Below are 21,255 nucleotides of genomic sequence, written 5' to 3'. Positions count from 1 at the left end.
CTTCCAGACCAAGGTGGGCTAGGAGGAAAGCCAGTGAAAACCCTGTGGATCATAATGGTCTGAAGTGCCGGACCCGGTAGCATTTCGTTCCATTGTGCTTGGGTTGACGTGAGTCAGGCCAACTGGACGGCAGATAACAATGACAACAGAGCAACAAATCAGGGGCAGATAAACCAGTAAGCAAGGTACGCACAGGCTTACTTGTGTTTAACTACAAGTCTGGAGTGCACAAGTTCGCGTGGGTTTCAAGGATGTGGTGAAAAACAGGTGAAATTGTGCACTACAGATTAGTAAGTAAGCACAAGTAAGCCCAGGCATACCTTGCTTACTAGTTAGTCCGTCCCTGGCAATGGTAATTGCATTTTAGAAGTTGAAGCAAAGAAAAATCCTTAACTGGGTATGTGGCCATGGGAGCTTCAAACTGGGCAGGGCTAGAATGCTGGCTCCCTGTCCCCTATCAGGAACAGGCTGACCGAGAGATGGGTCAGACGAACTGGACTTCCTGGGACTGGGGAAACTTTAGCTTCGGGAGCACCGTGTGGAAGCAGAAGCAGCAGGTCAAAACAAGATATCCCATCTTGAAGAGGAATAAGCTCCCAGCTGCGTAAATTGTCCAGTCCTGGGTCTAGCCAAAGTGGTGGCACAGTGCTGGAGTCAGAGGTTAGGAACAGAAGCATGGCAGAGGAACCAAGTGAGCTGCTGAGTAAGGAGGGTAAAAGTTGGCAGGCAAGAGGGGGCCTTCTGGAAGCAGCAGCGTACAGTTAGGGGGATCAGCTTGGGAATCAACCCGAATGTCTCTCAGTGAGGGTTCAAAGCGATACCCTATACAATGGAATTCTACGCAGCCGTTAGAAAGAGTGAGATAGATAGAGCTGCCTGTAATGACTTAGACCAGTGTCGGTGATATTTTGTTAAGTAAGCAAAGAAATTAGGGCCGAGTAAGAATTATGTGCTGGTGGCAAAGTACATGTGATTTCACAGAGAGGAGAGTCTGGAAGGATACACTTGGGACTGTTACCAGCAGTTATAAATGGGATAATTTTTAATTCTATAAACGTCTGAAATGTTTTAAAAACTTTACAAAGAACATATATGATACTATAATGATAACTTTGAAAGAATAATTTCCTTAGAAATAAATAAAAGATAAATAAGCCCAATTAGAATAAGCCTATAGTTTTGGTTGCCATGGAATCTGTTTCAACTCATGGCGACCCATGTGTGCAGAGTAGAACTGCCCCATAGCGTTTCCCAGGCCGTAATCTTTATGGGAAAAAATTGCCAACTCTTTCTTCTGAGGAGCCGCTAGATGGGTTTGAACCTCCAACCTTTCAGTTAGCAGCTGAGTGCTTAACCATTATGCCACAAGGGCTCCTTAAAGAGGACTGTATCTGTAGCAAATATGAGACATGGGTCAGTCAGAATTCACCCCATCTTTACTTACAAAGCACCAGTAACCCCACATGAGAGGTGCCAAAACATAGTTCTCAAAATGTTCGAAACTTCACTCTCATACAAATACACAGTGGAAACATTCATGAGACAGCCATCAGAATGACAAAACTTGTTCAAAGGATGGTGCAAGAAACTGGTGTGTGCACGCGTGTGTGTGTGTGTGTGTGTGTGTGTACTCAGTAAAAAAGAGAATGCTGGAATAAGATAGCTAGGTTAGCTACAAAACGGGTTACTGCCCTGAAGGGCCATAAGACCATAATCTTTGGAGTTATTGTCTCTTCCAAATGGAAACCACTCACCTCTCTATCAGAATCCATTCATACCTTATTCACTTTTGATACTTTAGCATCTGACTTTACAGAGACTGGGTCCTGATCCACAGCAAATAAGAAATCAAACAAAATATTATTCCCCTAGAGTGGTGTTTCTCAACCAGGGTTCCAGAGAGAGGATTGAGTACTAAGGCCCAAAGCATTCTTTGGATGTCATCAGTCACTAAACCTCTCCCAGTTATCTAAAGTGGTACTAGCTATGGACCATCTGTGGGAGAAATGGGGAGTCACTCAAACCATTGCCTGTGTTCTGAGAATCAAGTGACCCTGATTCTTCTGCCCTATTTCCACGTTTTGGGTATTTTTTTCTTAACAGGAAAAACTACAGGTATAGATTGTGAGACAGGGTAAAGCCACAGCAATTTGTACCTTCAGTATCTGAGGACCCACCTGGGAGAAAGACCTGATAAAACGCTCCTGGTATAAGAAGAGCTTTAATGAGAACTTGAACTTATCCAACACCAAGAAAGCCACAGGGGAGAGAAACCACGCATATGCAAGTCTGTGGACTTGTCCCTCCTCATTGGCCAGAAACGAAGGTCCTCATAGCAGAGAGACCCTAGAGGTGGAAGAAGGGCTGAATTCACAACCCTTTGTTACTCATACATCTGAACACAAGCACCATGGAGAAATTCTGCAAAAGTCCTGACTGGTTAAGTCAACCTCCAACTATTCACATTGAAGAAAAGTTCTCCTGTCCTCAGTGGAGGGAAGAACTTCAGCTTCAGCTCCAACTTCATTAAGCAGCAAAGTCTCCATAAAGCTGACAAACCCTTTAAAATATTCATAGTAAGAGACATTTATAAGTCCTTGAGTAGCACAAATGGTTAAGTGCTTGGCTACTAATCAGAAGGTTGGCGGTTCAAACCCACCCAGAGGTGCCTTGAAGAAAGGTATGTCGAACTGCTTCCAAAGGTCACAGCCATGAAAACCCTATGGAGCACAGTTCTACTCTGGAACACACGGGTTTACCATGTGTCATGGATTGAATTATGTCCCCCCAAAAATGTGTGTATCAACTTGGTTAGGCCATGATTCCCAGTATTGTACGGTTGTCCTCCATTGTGTGATTGTAATTTTATGTTGAGAGGATTAGGGTGGGATTGTAACACCACCCTTATTCAGGTCACCTCCCTGACCCAAGGTAAAGGGAGTTACCCTGGGGAAGCAAGCAGAGTTGGGGATCTCATACCACCAAGAAACAAGCACCAGGAGCAGAGCCTGTCCTTTGGACATGTGGTCCCTGCACTTGAGAAGCTCCTCGTCTGGGGGAACATCGATGAGATGGCTGACAGAGAGAGAAAGCCTTCCCCTGTAGCCGATGCCGTGGATTTGGACTTGTAACCTACTAGACTGTGAGAAAATAAATTTCTCTTTGTTAAAGCCATCCACTTGTGGTATTTCTGTATGGCAGCACTAGATGACTAAGACACCATGAGTCTGGCTCAACAGCAACTGGTTTGGTTTTTTGTTTTGTTTTGTTTTTTAAAGACATTTGCCCAAAGAGCTAAGATGGCTCCACCCAGTAGACCCACAGTCTGGGAAAACCTCTCCACTGGGGCTCGTCCACCTGAGACTTTGGCCCATAAAGCTTCAGGCACCTATTGTTGGGCAAGAGATGTTGACTCTGCTGCCTGCTTCAGGTTAGCTCCTGGTGTGGCCCAGTATAATACAGGGGTTAATACAAAGTTTTAGCCTTGTGTCACGTGACCCAAGCATGGTCTTTTCAACTGCCTCATATGCATGAGAAAGCCAGACAATGAAAAAAGAAGACAGAAGAATTGATGCATTTATATTGTGGTGTTGGCAAAGAATATTAAATATTCTGCCAGAAGAAGTATCAGTCTTGGAAGAAATATGATTAGAATCCTTTTTAGAAGTGGGGATGGTGAGACTTCGGCTAGCTTATTTTGGACATGTCATCAGGAAGGACCAATCACTAGAAAAGGACACTACGTTTGGTAAAGGAAAGGGTCAGTGAAAATGAGGCAAACCCTCAATGGGATGGATTGACACAATAGCCAAAACAATGGGCTCAAACATATCAAAGATCACGAATATGGTGTAGGATCGGGCAACGTTTTGTTCTGTTATCCATAAGGATGCCAGGAGTTGGAGCCAGCTTGACAGCAACTAACAACACTCAGGGTTTGGAGGGTCAAACAAACTGAGTCCAAGTCCTGGCTTTGCCACTTACTAGCTATGAAATCCTGGATGAATCAATTGGTTTTTCTCAGCCTCATTTTTTAAGTTAATAGGATTCATGTTAGTACCTGTTTCACAAGTGTTGTGAGAATCAGTGAGGGGATGAATGCTTACCACTTTCCCCAGTGCCTGGCCCATGGTAAACACTCAGTAAGGGAGTCTGTGTCCCACCATCTTCTCTTTGTATTGCTGACCCATTTCCCAGAATCCACTAGCTCATAGTGGCTCAAGGCCACCAGATTGAACAGTAGGGATGGAGAAGTGGCATATTGTGTCCAGTTGTTCAAATGATGACGCTGATGATACCTAACTTCCCCAAAGCACTGGGTTTCCGAAGAGGCCACAGGGAATGAGGGGCTGGCAAATCAGGAGTCAAGTCTTCTTGGTCTTCTCCAGGGAGCCCCAAGGTGACATGCAAACATCCTCCTGTTTCCGTCGTTGGTCAGTCCCTTGGAGCAGCAGTTCTGGTGTTTGCAGCCAACTTTCTAAATGCACCAAACATGGCTAGGGGACAGGACCAGCAGTGAGATGATCATAAGCATCGGAGCTGTATTAGGTCATCTGAGAGGACCTCCTTGTTTTGCAGAGGTGGGAGGGCTGCCAAGTTTAGCAAATAAAGTACAGGAAACCCAGTTAAATTTAAATTTCAGATGAACAATGAAAAAAAGTTTAGCATATGTATGTCCCAGGCAAAACTGGGAACATACTTATACTAAAAAGACCATTTGTTGTTTATCTGAAATTCAAATGGAACGGGGAACCCTCTATTTTATTTGGAAACCCTAAGAGGAGACCACCTAGCTGCCAAGAGGGAAAGCAACTTGCCTGAGTCACAAAGCAAGCCAGGTCTATTGGTTCCCAATCTGGCACTGTCACCCCTCCACCCCCAAGACATACATACATGCTCCAGTGTTCAGTTTTCCACTTCAGGCAAATGCTTGCTGGGCTGGATGTCTCAGATTCCTTGTCTGTCATACAAGGAAAAACCAGCTGCTGTCCTGTTGTCTCCAACTCATGACGCCCTATATGTCAGAGTATAACTGTGCCCAATAGGGTTTTCACTGGCTGATTTTTCAGTAGTAGACGGCCAGGCCTTTCTTCCGAGGAGCCTCTGGGTGGACTCAAACTTTAACTTTTCACTTAGCAGCCAACTGTGTCAACCATTTGCACTACCCAGCAACTTTATACAAGGGAAGAACCACTGAACACCCACAGAGCATGGGGGAGATTAGGGACAGGGTTGGGACTTCAGGAGACTTAGGTCTGAGTCCAGGTTTAATTCTGCTGAGAGTGACAGTGAGACAGATGTTTAACTGCTCTAAGGCTCAGTTTCTTAACTATCAAGTGGGCATACTAGAACCTATCTCTAAAGGGTTACTTTGAAGGCCAACTGAGATGAGCAATTTCCAGAAAGTTCTGTTCCTTAAAAACTGTCGAACAGCTTGTGGTGTCCCTGCTTTTACCAGACCCATGTAGCCCCGCAAGTGGAAGGTAGGACTCTCTGGTTTGTGTATGGCTGAGAACTGCACCAAAGTTTCCCCACTCCGCTCCCAAGGGGCTTTGGGTAAGTCCCTGGCCCGGGGCCCACAAACCAGAACCAAGTAGTCCGGGTCCATCCCACCCTGATTTACGGGAACTCACACCAGCGATCAATCATCCTTAATTTGTAACTGGGCAGTGTCCTGGGCCAACCAATAGCTATGACTGACCCCCTCACACCCCACCCTCGCTAACCCCGCAGGACTATCCACGCAGTCTAAACTGAGGCTGTCCACTGACCAGGAGTTGGGAGCAGGTTTGGCGCCGGCAGGGAGCTCGCAGTGAAAAGGTGTGAAAGGCAGGGTCTCCTGCCGCCTTCCTGCCCTCCCTGTCCACTTTCATCTCTGCAGCTAGCTTCCCCTTGAGACTTTTGCCTCTTCCTCCTCCTCCCCCGCCCTCCTCTGGGGCTGTGGTTCCTAGCCCCCTCTGCACCTCCCCTCCTCCTGCCTCTGGCCTCATTGTTTGGCTAAAGCGGGACCCCCAAGATTGAACAGATGGACGAAGACCCGGGCCTGGGGAGGGGGGCGGGGAGCGGGGAGAAGGAGAGGAAGGGCCAGCGGGTGCCGGGAAAGGGAGAGGTTTGGGGGAAAACAAAACAGGAGGAGGAGCCAGGGTGGCCCCGGCAGGGAGCAGGGGGAGCCGGCTGAGAGGGGCTGGGGCTGGGAATGGAATGGGGGCGGGCCCGCGGTGGGGTGGGGGCCCCCGGGCTTCCGAGTTCTGAGCCGGCTCCGACGCTGGCTCCCTCGGCAGGTCCCCGCTGACGTCGCCGCCCAGATGGCCTTCAGGCTGACCCCGCTGACCCTCCTGCTGCTGCTGCTGGCTTGGGTAAGTGGCCCCTTCCTGGGTTGGGGGCGGGGCGGAGGGGGTAGAGAGAGCGAGAGAGACTGAGGATTAACCCTTAAGGCCCCAGGAAGTGAAGATTGCTGCTCTGTGCTCGGCAAGTCTGCTGTAGTCCTCAGGGCAGCATTCCTAAAGCGGGGCTGGAGCTGGGAAAGAGCGTTGAACTCGAGTCAGACGCAGGTTCTAATCCTGGCACGCTGTGTGGCACTGAGCAAATTACTTCTACCAGCCTAGTTGTCCTGACTTATAGAAAATGAACAGACCCCGCCCTATCTGCCAAACGGGGTTGATCAAACAGAGCAAGGAAATGGACAGCGTGTGTGTGTGAGTGTGTGTGTGTCTGTGTCTGTGTGTAGGTGGTCATTGGCAACGCCCCTTGACCTTCAACAGATGGTGTAGTTATGGGAGAGGAATCTGGATTCGGAGACCTCGGTTTCACTCCTATCTTTTCCTCCCACTTCTGTGAGACCCTGGGCTAGTTATTTAATATGTCTAAGCATCAATTTCTTCACCTGAGAAATGGGGATAATACATGGTTTCTCAGCCCGGGTACCGTTGACATTGGTGGCCGGATAATTCTTTGCTATGAGGAGCTGTCCTGTACATTGTAGAGTGTCGGTTATCTCTGACCTCCATCCACTAGATTCCAGTAGCAATCTACCCAGTATGACAACCAAAAATGCCTCCTTTCATTGACACATGCGATCCCCTCCTCCAACTGAGAATCACTGGTCTATACTATTTCCCTTCCTTCCTTCCTCCCTCCTTCCTTTTTGAAATGCAGATTGTTTTCAGTACCCACTAATGAGCCACAACCCAAAATGTGAAAAAAAACACTGTTGTAAACCAAGGGCCACAAGCTAAAATGTCTGTATGGGCCAGGCAGGTTGAGTCAAGATGTTACCAGGTAGACACCCCAGGTTCTTACTCGGCATGGCTCATATTGGCCACTAAACGAGAGACCGAGGTGAGAGAACAAAAAGGCACCTTTATTTCCTTGTACGAGGAAATGGAGTCAGTTGGTGCTTACTGCTGCCAAGACTGCTCTCCAAGGGTGGGCAGGCAGGTTACTTTTAAAGGGGTTTACAAGCAGAGAATTCATATAAGTTACATCAGTAACATTCATAATCATACTACGCAGGCCAGGTGCAATGGGGTTTACATATAACCTTCAAGCAAAAAAAAAAAAAAAAAGCAGGATTCAAATGCAAAGCTGAGGAGGGAGGAGCCCAGCAAAGGAAATGGTTTCACAATATAACACTGTAGGAGAGGAAGCCAGGTAAAGAGTACAGCACTGTGGGAGCTCTGTCTCAAAGACAAGCAGGTATTTAAAGAAATTAACGAACATGAATAAATGGCAATTGACACTCTGCTTCAGTGCTTGGGAGACAACTTTCTATGTGGCAGTAGTTGGTCAGAAATAACAGAATCCCTGCCTATCCCTCACTTCTACAGAGAATATCCCTGCCTCAACCAACCAACCAACCAACCCACCAACCCATTGCCGTTGAGTCAATTCTGACTCATAGGGACCCTATAGGACAGAGTAGAACTCTCCCATAGGGTTTCCCGGGAGCAGCTGGTGGATTCGAACTGCTGACCTTTTGGTTAGCAGCCTGAGCTCTTTACTATGCCACCAGGGCTCCCTCATCCCTGCCTCAGTGCCTCTATATTACCCCCTCTCTGAAGGAGCTAGTGGTGGTAGCCCAGGACAGACTGCTCACCCACCAGGCTTTCCCGGGAATTACTCTTTAGTATAGGACATTTTTCATCTCCTCACTCTCTTTTCCTGTTTTGAGTGATTATGTGCCTCATAATAAGAAAAATGAAACTCATATTTTCTTGAACCACAGGTTGGAGCCTCCTCAGATCCCAAAGATACCAGCCACAGACCCACGGAGAGCTTACAAGAGATAAACAAAGAAGACAATGCAGAAGAAGATATCCCCAGAAATCTAACCACTGAGCAAACCGTCTCGTCTGCCTTGCTAACAACCACCCAACAGTTCACTCAAACTACCACTCAAGCCACCTCCCAACCCACTACCCAACCCACTACCCAACCAACTACCCAACCCACTACCCAGCCAACTACCCAGCCCCCTACTGAGCCCTTCTGCCCAGTGTCCATTCCTTCCTGTTCTGATTCGGACATTAATGCAGCTGAGGAAATGTTGGGGGAGGCTTTGATAGATTTCTCCCTGAAGCTCTACCATGCCTTCTTAGAGGTGAAGGAGGCTGAGACCAACATGGCCTTTTCCCCGTTCAGCATTGCCAGCCTTCTCTCTCACGTCCTACTTGGTAAGAACCAGACAGAATTCTCTCCAGTTCATATGTTGGACACTCCCATTAGGACCACCAACCCACATACCTTCTGCAAGCCTGTGCTTCTGGGAGGAAGCTGTAAAAATGAGCTATGTGTGGGAGGGTATCTTTTCACTCTTAAACATTTATCCATTCCCTCATTTAATAATGATTTAATATGAGTCAATATGGGTCGGAATCGACTCCACAGCAACAGGTTCGGTTTTGTTTGGTATTGCTTGTAAGTTCCCTGGGTGGTACAAATGGTTAGCTCAGCTGATAACTGAAAGGCTGGAGGTCTGAGTCTACTCAGAGGCACTTGGAAAGAAAGGTCTGGCAGTGTACTTCCAAAAAATCAGCACTTGAAAACCTTGGAGAGCACAGTTCTACTGTGACACACATGGGGTCGCCATAAATCAGCATTGACTTGATGGCAGCTGGTAAATAAGTAACTGCTTGTAAAATTCTGTGGGTTATAAAAGAATATATAAAACAAGGTCCCAGCTACCAACCATGTTCAGGGTTGGGTGATAAGGGAGATGAGACCATCAGAGAATCTTCACAATGCTTCTTTCTAACTGTGTGACCTTGGGTAGATCACTTAACCTCTCTGAGCTTGAGTCCTTGTGTAAAATGGAGATGGTGATATCTACCTCAAAATATTGTTGAGAAGTAGATAATCTGGTGCCTGACTCCATGGGAGGTCAATAAATCTTGATCCCTGTGCCTTCCCTGAGTGAACACCGTCAAGTCCCACGAAGTAATTATTCTAGGAATGGCACACACAAATTGCTACAAGTAGTTGGGGGAGCTGTCACTCCGAAGGGGAAAATCCAGGAAAGCTGCTAGAGGTAGTACAGTGAGCAGTTAAAAACTTCACCTGAAGTTCCAGAATCCCAGCATCCCTGTCCTCTACCCACTAGATGCCGGTAACACCCAACCCTGCCCCAGTTGTGACAACCAAAATATCTGCCAAATATCCCCTGGGAGGCAAATTTCAGTTGATTGATTTCAGTTGATTTCTTTACTGCCCAAAAGATACAATGGCTTTGTATCCTGTCTCAGTCTCCACTTACTAGCCACGTGACCTTAAATTGAGTGATTTCTTTAATCTCTTAAACCTCAGTTTTCTCATCTGTATAATGGGGATAGTAGCTGTCCCGCTCTAAAAGGATTATTGTAAAGATACAATGAGATGATGTGAGAAAAGCACTTGTGATACCCGGAACACAGTAAGTGCTCAATACATGTTAGCATTTATTGTATGGAGGATGTGTACGGTGAATATTTGATAATGAATGGATAACTGAGGAGATATTGAACACCCTCTTCTGTGATTCTCTGATATCTTCTCTAAATAGTGATTGAATGTTCCTGCCTAGAGGTGAGCATTTGTAAACCTAATGGAACTAAAAACTAGTTAAGGTGGAATAGCAAGTAGTTGGACCAGGCTTTCTAAGATGAGTGATTGAAATAGGCAAAGAAAGGGGAGAGGAGAATATCCAAAGCCCTGGAGAATCCTAGCTCTGTGATTGTTCATAATTACCCATCCCTCTATTTCTGACATATCTATTGTCTTCCAAAAAGTCGCTTCCACCTCTGGTGCTCGCGACTGTCTCCATTGCAGGGAATAACTCCCCATTCCAGCCTGGTCCTTCAATCCTGCTTCCAAAAGGCAGATCCCTCATTCCTCCTGCAGTGGCCCCTCATGTTGGCCCTTTATTGTAGGGGCTGGCGACCAGACCAAGAGAAACCTGGAGAACATCCTCTCTTACCCCAAGGACTTTCCCTGTATCCACCAGGCCCTGAAGGCCTTCACCTCCAAAGGTGTCACCTCAGCCTCTCAGATCTTCCACAGAGCAGGTAAGTGCTGGGGGAGGGTCAGTAGCTGCTGAGAAGGGTCCTGAGAGGATTCCGTGGGGGCAAGGGGTGCATGCTCAGCATCAGTGGAAGAGACAACAGGGGAAGTTGGAGCTAGAACATAGAACATCCGGGATGGAGTACAGAGCAAGTGAGGGTCTTAGCAGAGTAATTCTCCTGTGGAGACCTTGGGCAAGTCATTTCTATTCGTCAACTCATTTTAAAATGAGAATGTACTTACACATATATAAAGTCCTTAGGAGTTGCAAACAGTTTGTGCTTGACTGCTGACCTAAAGGTTGGCAGTTCAAGCCCACCCAGCTGCTCTGTAGAAGACCTGGCAGTCTACTTCCTTAAAGATTAGGACCAAGAAGACCCTATAGAGCAGTTCTACTTTGCAACACATGGGATTGCCATGAGACAAAATAGGGTTAACAGCAGTGGGTTTGGTTGTTCGATGCATTCATAAATAGAAGTAGAAGGCTCTAGAGCTATAAACGCACAATAGACAAAAGAAAGTTGCTGATTTTTGGATTAGGGTAGTCTTGAGACTCTTATTTTTTGTACTTTTGTGTTGTATGAATTTGTTATCCTTTACACGTATTACTTTAATAACTAATAATTAGTAATTTACTACTAATAGCTAATAAGTAAATGACTTAGTGCAGTTGTTTTCAAGCTTTGTCCCTCAGAGTCTTAGAGCTCTGTAGAGCTGTTTCAGGGGTCATCGAGTGGCGGTAGGAGGGGAGGTCAGGGAGGCTGAGTAGCGGGGAACAGGGTACCACTTCCTGTAAGAGGGTGGTGGAGCCAGCTGGGCCCTGAGTCCCTACCTAGCCTCCACCAGAGCTGTTTTATGTTGTGAACTTCAGAGATTACTTTACTTGAAAACACATTTCTGCTGCCTAAAAAGGTTTGAAAACCACTGAACTAGCCTAACCCTGTCTCTTAGTTAGCTAGTGCTGCTATAGCAGAAATACCCCAAGTGGATGGTTTTAAAGAACAGAACTTGATTTTCTCACAGTTTAGAAAGCTAGAAGTCTGAATTCAGGGCATTAGGGGAAGAGCCTTGTACCCTCCAGCATCTGTAGCCCTGGCGTTCCTTGGTTCCTTGGAGATCTTCATATGGCGTCTATCTTCCCCAATATGTGCTTGCTTGGCTCTGTGTCTATGCTGCTCCTTACGATTCAGAAGTGATTAGACTAAGGACACACCTTACAGTGACGGAAGCCCTAGTGGCTTAGTGGTTAAGATCTCAGGCTACTAACCACAAAGCTCAGCAGTTCAAATCTACCAACCGTTCCTTGGAAACTCTATGGGCAGTTCTACTCTGTCCTATATGGTTGCTGTGAGTCTTTGAGTCAGAATTGACTTGATGACAATGAGGTTTTTTGGTTTGGGGTTACACTGGTGTGGTCTCATTAAAGTAACAAAAAAAACCCTATTTCCAAACAGGATTACATCCACAAGTAAAGGGATTAGCATTCTAACACATTTTGGAGGGACACAATTCAATTCATAACACTCCTACCCCCCCCTTTTTTTTTTTGCAATATGTATATATATTCCCCCCCTTTTTTTTATTGTGCTTTAAGTGAAAGTTTACAGTTAAAGTCAGTTTCTCATACACAAACTTATACACACATTGTTGTGTGAACCTAGTTGCCCTCCCTACAATGTGACAGCACACTCCTTTTCTCTACCCTGTATTTCCCGTGTCCATTCAACCTATTCCTGTCTCCCTCTGCCTTCTCATCTTGCCTCCAGACAGGAGCTGCCCACATAGTCTCATGTGCCTACTTGAGCTAAGAAGCACACTCCTCACCAGCATCATTTTATGTCTTATAGTCCAGTTTAATCTTCATCTGAAGAGTTGGCTTTGGAAATGGTTTTAGTTTTGGGCTAACAGAGAGTCCAGGGGCCACGTCCCCAGGGGTCCCTCCACTCAGTCATCAAGTCAATTCCGACTCATAGACTCACAATGACCCTATAGGACATAGTAGAACTGCCCCACAGGGTTTCCAAGGAGCGGCTGGTAGATTTGAACTGCTGACCTTTTGGTTTGCAGCCTGAGCTCTTAACCACTCTCCACTAGGGCTCCCACATTAAGTCCGGTCTTTTTACTAGAATTTGAGTTCTGCATCCCACTTTTCTCCTGCTCCATCAGTGATTCTCTGTTGTGTTCCCTGTCAGGGCAGTCATTGGTGATAGCCTGGCAACCATCTAGTTCTTTTGGTCTCAGGCTGATGGAGTCTGTGATACATGCGGCCCTTTCTGTCTCTTGGGTTCTTATTTTCCTTGTGTCTTTGGTGTTCTTCATTCTCCTTTGCTCCAGGTGGATTGAGACCAATTGATGCATCTTAGATGGCCAGTTGCTAGCTTTTAAGACTCCAGACGCCACTCACCAAAGTGGGATGCAGAAGGTTTTCTTAATACACTTTGTTATGCCAGTTGACCTAGATGTCCTCTGAAACCATGGTCGCCAGTCCCCCACCCCTTCCGCTGTGTCCTGCATAGTGTTTGGCTGTACTCAGAAAACTTCGTAGCTTTTGGTTTAGTCCAGTTGTGCTGACTTCCCCTGTATTGTGTGTTGACCTTTCCTTCTCCTAAAATAATTCTCATCTACTATCTAATTAGTGAATACTCCTCTCCCTCCCTCCCTACCCTTGTAACCATCAAAGAATGTTTTCTTCTGCATAACACTCCTTTTTTAAAAAAAAGAAAAAATTGCCTTTTTTTTTTTTTAAACTATGAAAGAGATATTCGTTGTAAGAAGCAGAAAATACAGAGAAGCAAAAAAGAAAGGATGGGACAAGAAAAGCAGGAAAAACTCACCTATCAGCCTCATGATCATCACTCTCTTTTTTTTTTTTTGATTGTGCTGAAAATATATACACCGAAACATTCGCCGACCCAACTTCCACATTTATAATTCAATGACATGAAAAACACTTTTCATGTTGTGCCACCATTATCACTATCCTTTTCCAAGATATTCCGCCACCATTAACATAAACTCAATGCCCCCCAAACAAAACGACCTTCTTTCCCTCTTCCTCCCACTCCTGGTCATCGTTCATAATCATTGGTTTATATATATTTGCTTATTTCATGTATGTGAGATCATATAGTTTTTGTCCTTTTGCCAGTGATTTATTTCCCTCAGCATGATGTTTTCAAGGTTCATCCATAACACCCTCTTTTTAGAGATGGGAAAAATATGGCTCAGAGGTGTGCAAGAAGCATTGCATTGACTTGCTTTCTATAAATCAGCTTTATCCTTGGTCTCGCTGGAATTTCTTATTGGGAAATTCAACCTCATTTGTTATTTAGGGTTTCTTGCTCTCCTCTCATCCCCACCCCCGCCCTGGACTCGTGCCAAGGTTCTGGGCTCTTATGTTGTACCGAAGCATCACAAAACCTGGGGAAGTATCTTTTATCTGTTTAGTCCAGGAAAATTTTCTCTTTCAAACGCTGTTTTTCTCAGCGGACTTGGGCTTTGGAGAACAAAAGCAGGAAGCACCGAGTCTGTTCCCTGCTGGATTAAGAGAAGAAAAGAGAAACATCAGGAGGCAAACGGAAGTCCGTATCTCAGAGCATTATCTTGTGCCAAGTCAAGGTCACATGGCAGGTAGAGGCATTGAGGCTCCAGGACTCAGCTCTCCTGCTCTTAGACCAGGGTTTGCCTTCTTTGGGCCTCATGTCCTGCATCTTTAAAACGGAGCTGGGCCCCTGGTTCCAATGTGCTGCGTTCATTGGAACCAGGATAAGAGCTATGGGAAGCAAGCTCACTCTCAAAGCCTACTCTTGGAAGGGGAGGGGGTGTTCAGGGGACTCATGCTTCCCTCTGTTGACCTGCCCCCCAGACCTGGCCATAAGGGATGCCTTTGTGAACGCCTCTCAGAGCCTGTATGGCAGCAGCCCCAGAGTCCTCAGCAACGACAGTGATGCCAACGTGGAGCTCATCAATAGCTGGGTGGCCAAGAATACCAACTATAAGATCAGCCAGCTGCTGGACAGCCTGCCCTCCGACACCCAACTTGTCCTTCTCAACGCTATCTACCTGAGTGGTAAGGGGACCCTCGATCAGGTGGTCTTCCCATTCTGGGTTCTTCCTCCCCTCCTGGCCACAAAGCCGGCCCAATCCAAGTTCCACAACTGGATCCCAATGTACCAGCCCCAGCCCTTGCCAACAGGGCTTTTAGCTCCTCTTGTCTTTATCCCACCTGCATTGGAGCCACCTTCCCACTTTCTCTTTCCTCTAGCCAAATGGAAGACAACATTTGATCATAAAAAAACCAGGATGGAGCCCTTTCACTTCAAATCCTCTGTGATAAAAGTACCCATGATGAGTAGCAAGAAGTACCCTGTGGCCCATTTCATCGACCCAACTTTGAAGGCCAAGGTCAGTTCTTGGCCCTTCCCACTCCTGTTTCAGAGCCTCCTGAGCCTCCTGATTTCTTTTTTGCTATGGCCCCATCCTTTTTGGGTCCACCCTTACTAATTCATCATTTCTACCCCTTCCATCTGTATTTCTGCCCTATCTTTTCTACCTCTCCTCTTTCGAGTTTTGGCTGAGGCAGGCATTGTGTGTTTTAGGCTGGAAGGCAGGATTCTAAATTTTCTTCACTCATCTCTACTGCATCTAATGGCAAAAAGTGAGTTATATTCCTAGTCTGTGCTTCTGTTTCTCTTTCTGATCAACCCATCAGAAGACCTTGGTGGCTTGCTAAGTCTTGTGAAGGTGTATACCTTGTGCACAGCATGTATATGTATGTGCACACATATATAAGTACAACTGTATATGTGCTTTTATGTGGCATGGGCATGTATGCACATGTGTTAAATGGCTGAAGTTCCTTAGGAGACATCGAACGGTGGCATGTCAATGGATTGGGAGGGAGGAAAGACAGAATATGGAGCCTAGTTAGAGGATTCTAGTTAGTAAGTCATTTCATGTCCAGTGATCAGACCTTTCTATCTTGTTGTTGTTATTACTGTTGTTATCGGGTGCCATCAAGTCAGTTTTTGACTCATAGCAACTCCACGTGACAAAGTAGGACTGCTCCATTGGATTTTCTGGGCTATAATTTTTACAGGAGCATATTACCGGGTCTTTCTCCTGTGGATCCACTAGTTGGAGTCTATCTTGTTAACAGAAAAAAAAAAAACACAGACCTATGAGATAGAAAACAATGGGAGACTCCCAATGACTCAATGCAAGGCAGGGAAGTATAAGATCTGTTCTTGGAACATGCAAAGCTGTTCCCACCTCGGGAGCTTTTCCTTCTGCCTGAACCCTTCTTCACTCAGGTCTTTACATAGCATGTCCCTTCTGATAATTCAGGTCTCAGCTCAAAGATCATTTGGTAAAGAATCCTCGCTCCCCCTACAAATAGCCTCCTCCCCACCCTGTAACATTGCCCTGTTTTATTATATTCACTGTACTTATCACTGTCTGAAATTCTGTTGTTTATTTGCTTATGGTATTATCTATCTCTTTTATCTATTGTCTCTTTTCTTGGGAAGAGAGACCTTGCCTGCCTTGTTTCCTATTATATCCTAGTTCTATATGATAGGTGCTCAGTAAATGTTGGCTGAGCAAATGCACAAATTTATGGCATGTTGAGGGCATCCCTCTAGAGTAGATGGAAGAGAGTATCAAGGTGAAATTTTTTAATGCCAAAGGAGGAGAAGCTTTATGCATAAAAAAGACTATAGTTCATTGGGATGTTTTTGTTGTTGTTGTTGAAAATATATACAGCAGAACATACACCAATGCAGCAGTTTCCACATTATCATTCAGTGACGTTGATTATATTCTTCAAGTTAGACCACTGTTCTCACCCTCCTTTTCTGAGTTGTTTCTCCCCCATTAACTCACTGCCCCCCAAGTTTCCCATCTAATCTTTCGAGTTGCTGTTGTCAGTTTGATCGCATATAGATCTTAAAAGAGCACAGTGCTCAAGGCAGACAGTCTTTACTAGTTAAACTATTGTTTGGTTTTAAGAAGATTTTGGGGGATATTTTCAGTTTTTAGGTTTAAAGATTATCTCAGGGCAGTAGTTTCAGGGGTTCATCCAACCTCCATGGCTCCAGAAAGTCTAGAGTCTATTAGAATTTTAGATTTTGTTCTACATTTTCCCCCTTTTGTTCAGGATTCGTCTATGGAATCTTGACCAAAATGTTCAGAGTAATGGTAGCAGGGCACCATCCAGTTCTTCTGGTCTCATGGCAAAGGAGGCAGTTGTTCATGGAGGCGGTTCATTGGGTTTTAAACAAATATTTAATTTATTAATGTTATAAATTCAAAATCAAAGTTTTACTTAAGCCTTTTAATTTTAGGGTAAACCTGCTACCCTATTTATAATAGCGCAATTTTTGTGTAAAAGAACACTAACTTTCTATTGTTCTTTAATTAAATTATATTCAACAGATTAAATTCCTTTAGACTAATTATTCCATTTATAATCTTAATATTTCTATAAGCATTTCAAGCTCCCTTTATAAATTCGATATCCTTGGTTTTCTTTTTAGGCATGTTAAATATTTAAGGGCAAAATTACAACCCTGCTAGACCATCTTCCTAAACACCTAAAGCCCACTTCAAAATTAAATTTGAAAGTAAATCAACTTCCATTCTATATCCCAGTATCATTCTTAATAATAGTTAAATTATCCTATAATTTTTAGTTTAAAAGTATAAAACTAGCATGTCAGATTCTCTTAAAAATTATAAACCCTATTTTAAATAATAAATATACTGATTACCCTGAACTTAACACCCAGTGGTAATATTATGGAGTTGGTTTACTTTGTCATTTCCATATTTAGTTCTGACCCTTCTTGGGGAGCTTAAGGATATTTCTTTAATTTCATCATGCTTTAGGTGAAAATTTACAGCTCAAGTTAGTTTCTTATTCAAAAATGTATACACTTTTTTTTTGTGACCTCACTTGTAACCCTGGGTTACCTGTGTCCATTTGCCCAGTTCCCTGTCCCTTCCTGCCTTCTTGTCTTGCTTTTGGGCAAAAATTGCCCCTTTGGGCTCATATATTTGATTGAACTAAGAAGCACGTTCCTCACACATGTTATTGTTTGTTTGATAGGCTTTTCTAATCTTCGTCTGAAAAGTGGGCTTTGGGAGTGGTTTCAGTTCTGAGTTAGCAGGGTGCCCGGGGGGCCATAGTCTCGGGGGTTCAGAGCTTAGGGATATTTACCTGACTAAAAGGGTTAGATTTACCATCTCAGGTATGCTGAAGTTACTGGCTTGAAATTTTAAGACCACAACATGGTAACTTATTGCTCAGAGATTCAAGGTCTGTACACAGGACTTGAAGTCTGTGTACTGCCCAGATAAGTCTACACTATTTGGGGCCTGTGTCAACAGGAACCTCATGTTCATATTCTTTGGATGACATTGGTGTATACACTACTTCTTCTGAGCTATTTTTTTTTTTTTCAAGTTCCAACAGTTGATTGGTTTCAATTAATTTCTTTATTGCCCAACTGAATTCTGCATTCTTCTGGATCTTCTTGACCTTCTTTCAACCCGAACCTTAATGCCATTTTAATAGTGGTGTCTTCTACCCTGTTAGACTAGGGTTTCTCAACCTTGGCATTACTGACATTTTGGACTGCATAATTCTTTGTTGTGTAGAGCTGTCCTGTGCATTGTAGAATGTTTACCAGCATCCCTGGCTTCTACCCGCTAGATGCCAGTAGCATCCCCCCCACTCCCCACATGCACACCCAGCTGTAACAACCAAAACGTCTCCAGATATTACCAGATGTTTACTGAGCAGCAAATTCTTGCTGGGTTGAGAACCACTCTGTTAGTCACCTTTGTCCTATTTTTTGTCTGACCATCAGTTGAAAGCCCTTCTAATGGCAAGCTGGAAAGATAGGCTAGGATAGGCTTGAATGCCACACTAAGGGATTTACACTTAACCTCGAGGCGGTTAAGAGCTATCATAGGTTTTTAAAGGGACTGGTAACTTTGCTGGTACGTTATGACATTATATACTTGACCCACACACCCTCGGAAGGAAGAGATGGGGCTCATTAAGATCACATCACTTGCCGATATCATGGCTGGTTAGTGCTGTAGGCTACTAACCAAAAGGTTGGTGTTTCTAGTACCCCCAAAGGCTCCTTGGAAGAAAAGCCTGGCAGTCTACTTCTGAAAAATCAGCCATTGACAACCCTACAGAGCACAGTACTCCCCTGAAATACATGGGGTTTCCATGAGTCAGAGTCACTCCATGGCAACTGGCAACGACTAGCAAGTCATTGGTGGAGTCAGGGTATGCTCTTAGGCCTGTGTGATCAGAAACTCATGCCCATCCCTCTGCATCTCACCAGCACTGAGTTAGACCAGCACTGTTGACCCAGCTGGGATCCCCATTGGCATAGCCCGGGAGCCCAGGATTGGCTGCTGAAACAGTACAGACTGTAGCAGGTGGACTAAAGGACAGCCTTGAGACACAGAGGATAGGGGCCAGGAGACAGCCAGGGTGGGAAAACTGACAAGGTATGTCTCCTGCTTTCCAGGTAGGGTGGCTGCAGCTCTCTCACAACCTGAGCTTCGTGATCTTGGTGCCCCAGCATCTGAAACAACGCCTTGAAGACATGGAGCAGGCCCTCAACCCCACTGTCTTCAAGGCCATCATGAGGAAGCTGGAGATGGTCAAGTTCCACCCCACTCTTCTGTTGATGCCCCGTATCAAAGTGAAGACCAGCCAGGACATGCTGGGAATCATGGAGAAGATGGGTGAGCCCTGGCATCCGGGGCTCACTGCTCAGGCCATCACAAGAGAAAGGGGTGGGGGGTCCTTAAAATGTGGTTAGCATTTTCTAGAGTACTTTTGACACCCATGATCTCAGGCTGTCTGTCTCTCAACCCTGTGAATTAGAGAGGCAGGTGCCATTATCCCATGGGGTCATTGAGGAAACTGAGGCTTCAAAGTTTCCCTGACTTACCCAAGGTCCGTTGAGTTGAGAACCACCCTTAGAGGTGAACCAGAACATGAATCCAGGTCTCCAGCTCTCTGGACTATTTCCGTATGGTTCACTGTGATGTAGACACTGGGTCAGGTAGGTGATCAAGGTCACTTGTGGACACTCCTTCCCCAGAGACATTTCATAACAGTCAACCACCCCATGGAACATGCAGGAAGCTGCCTGGATAAGAGCCCTGGAAGCTTCTCAGTTTAGGAGAGACCACAGAGATCCCATTTCCTACCTTTCACTTCACTTTCTGATATCTGACTTCATGTCTAAATACCACACTCCTTGTCCTATTATAGAACCTGCCCTCCTGATACACGGTCTCATTCCTAGTATATGACATCACATCCTTGTATTTGATCTCATTTTATAACACATGACTGCACTCCGGTATATTACCTCACTTCCAAGGTCCTTGGAGGAAGGAAGCAATAACATCATTTTTCTGGGTTTTGGTGGGAGGGGGAGAGGCAAGGCCTCTCACCTCTTAATAAGAGAGTAGTGGTTGGAGTGAAGATGGGCCCACTGAGAAAGGATCCCATAACCGGACCAGATATATAATCTGATAAGCCCTGGTGGCGCAATGGTTAAGTGCTTGGGTGCTAACCAGAAGGCTGGCAGTTCAAACCCACTAGCGGCTCCTTGGGAGAAAGACCTGGCAACCCGCTCATGTAAAGATTACAGCCTAGAAAACCCTATGGGGCAGTTCTAGTCTGTCACATGGGGTCGCTATGAGTTGTAATCGCCTTGGTGGCACCCAACAACAACAAGCAAGGGAGGAGGAGAAAGAGAGCATCGAGACTAGCCCAGACCATCTAGGACAAACGTCCCCAGCAGGGAGCAGCCAAGGGTCTCCAGCTGGTCACTGACGCTTTGTTTTCCTCTGATCATGCCCAAGAATTCTTCGACTTCGTTGGTGACCTCAACCTGTGTGGGCTGACGAAGGATCCGGATCTCCAGGTATCGGCGATGCAGCACCAGACCATGCTGGAGCTGACCGAGTCGGGGGTGGAGGCAGCCGCAGCTTCTGCTATCTCTGTGGCCCGCACCTTGCTGAGCTTTGAAGTGCAGCAGCCGTTCCTCTTCCTGCTCTGGGACCAGCAACACAGGTTCCCGGTCTTCATGGGCCGGATATATGACCCCCGGGCCTGAGACCTCAGGGGGCCAAGTTAGGAGCCCTGCCCCCCAAGTCTTAGCTTCCCCTGTTGCGGCTCTGCTCCTGCTGCTACCTGGACTTGTCCCCAGCTGCCTCCCACCTCAGGTGTCCCCTGTCCACCACCGCTCCCTCAGGTCTGGTGAAGGGACCTGCTTCTATTACTCCCTCCCCGAGGCTCTGTCATGCTCACCAAACCACTCTGCAGCTTTTTCTGGTTCCAGTTCACCAGACTACAAATAAAACCTGGCAGACTGTGACTTCCTCTCATTTGTCTTTCCATATCGTCTGCCTCAATATTAGAGGAAAAGGGCTGCCATGGTCCCTGTATCAGCTAGCTATTGCTGTGTAACAAGTCACTCCAAACTTAGTGGCTTAAGACAGCAATATTTACTATTTCACTTAAGTGTCTCGGTTGGCTGGGTAGTCTTGCTGCTCTGAGCTGAATTTGACTGATCTCAGTGGGCTTGTTCATACATCTGTAATGGCTGTTGGGTTGCTTGGGGGATGACTGGTCTAAGATAGGCTCAGCTGGGGCTACTTTGCCCTGCTCTCCATGTC

At 45.7% G+C, this 21,255-nt stretch overlaps 1 protein-coding gene across 1 annotated transcript; it reads left to right on the top strand.

The window, feature by feature from the left end:
- The first annotated feature begins 5,751 nt into the window (after positions 1–5,751).
- SERPING1 (serpin family G member 1) lies at positions 5,752–20,954 on the top strand. Its single transcript, XM_023540539.2, has 8 exons — positions 5,752–5,820; positions 6,282–6,356; positions 8,225–8,672; positions 10,404–10,538; positions 14,399–14,602; positions 14,798–14,937; positions 19,086–19,305; positions 20,440–20,954. The coding sequence occupies exons 2-8, from the start codon at positions 6,306–6,308 to the stop codon at positions 20,691–20,693; spliced, it is 1,452 nt and encodes a 483-aa protein (XP_023396307.1). The 5' UTR covers positions 5,752–5,820; positions 6,282–6,305; the 3' UTR covers positions 20,694–20,954.
- Positions 20,955–21,255: the final 301 nt, after the last annotated feature.

The sequence above is a fragment of the Loxodonta africana genome, chromosome 7 (assembly GCF_030014295.1).
Source record: "Loxodonta africana isolate mLoxAfr1 chromosome 7, mLoxAfr1.hap2, whole genome shotgun sequence".
Classification (NCBI taxonomy): domain Eukaryota; kingdom Metazoa; phylum Chordata; class Mammalia; order Proboscidea; family Elephantidae; genus Loxodonta; species Loxodonta africana.
This window is presented reverse-complemented; position numbering and strand designations above follow the sequence as displayed.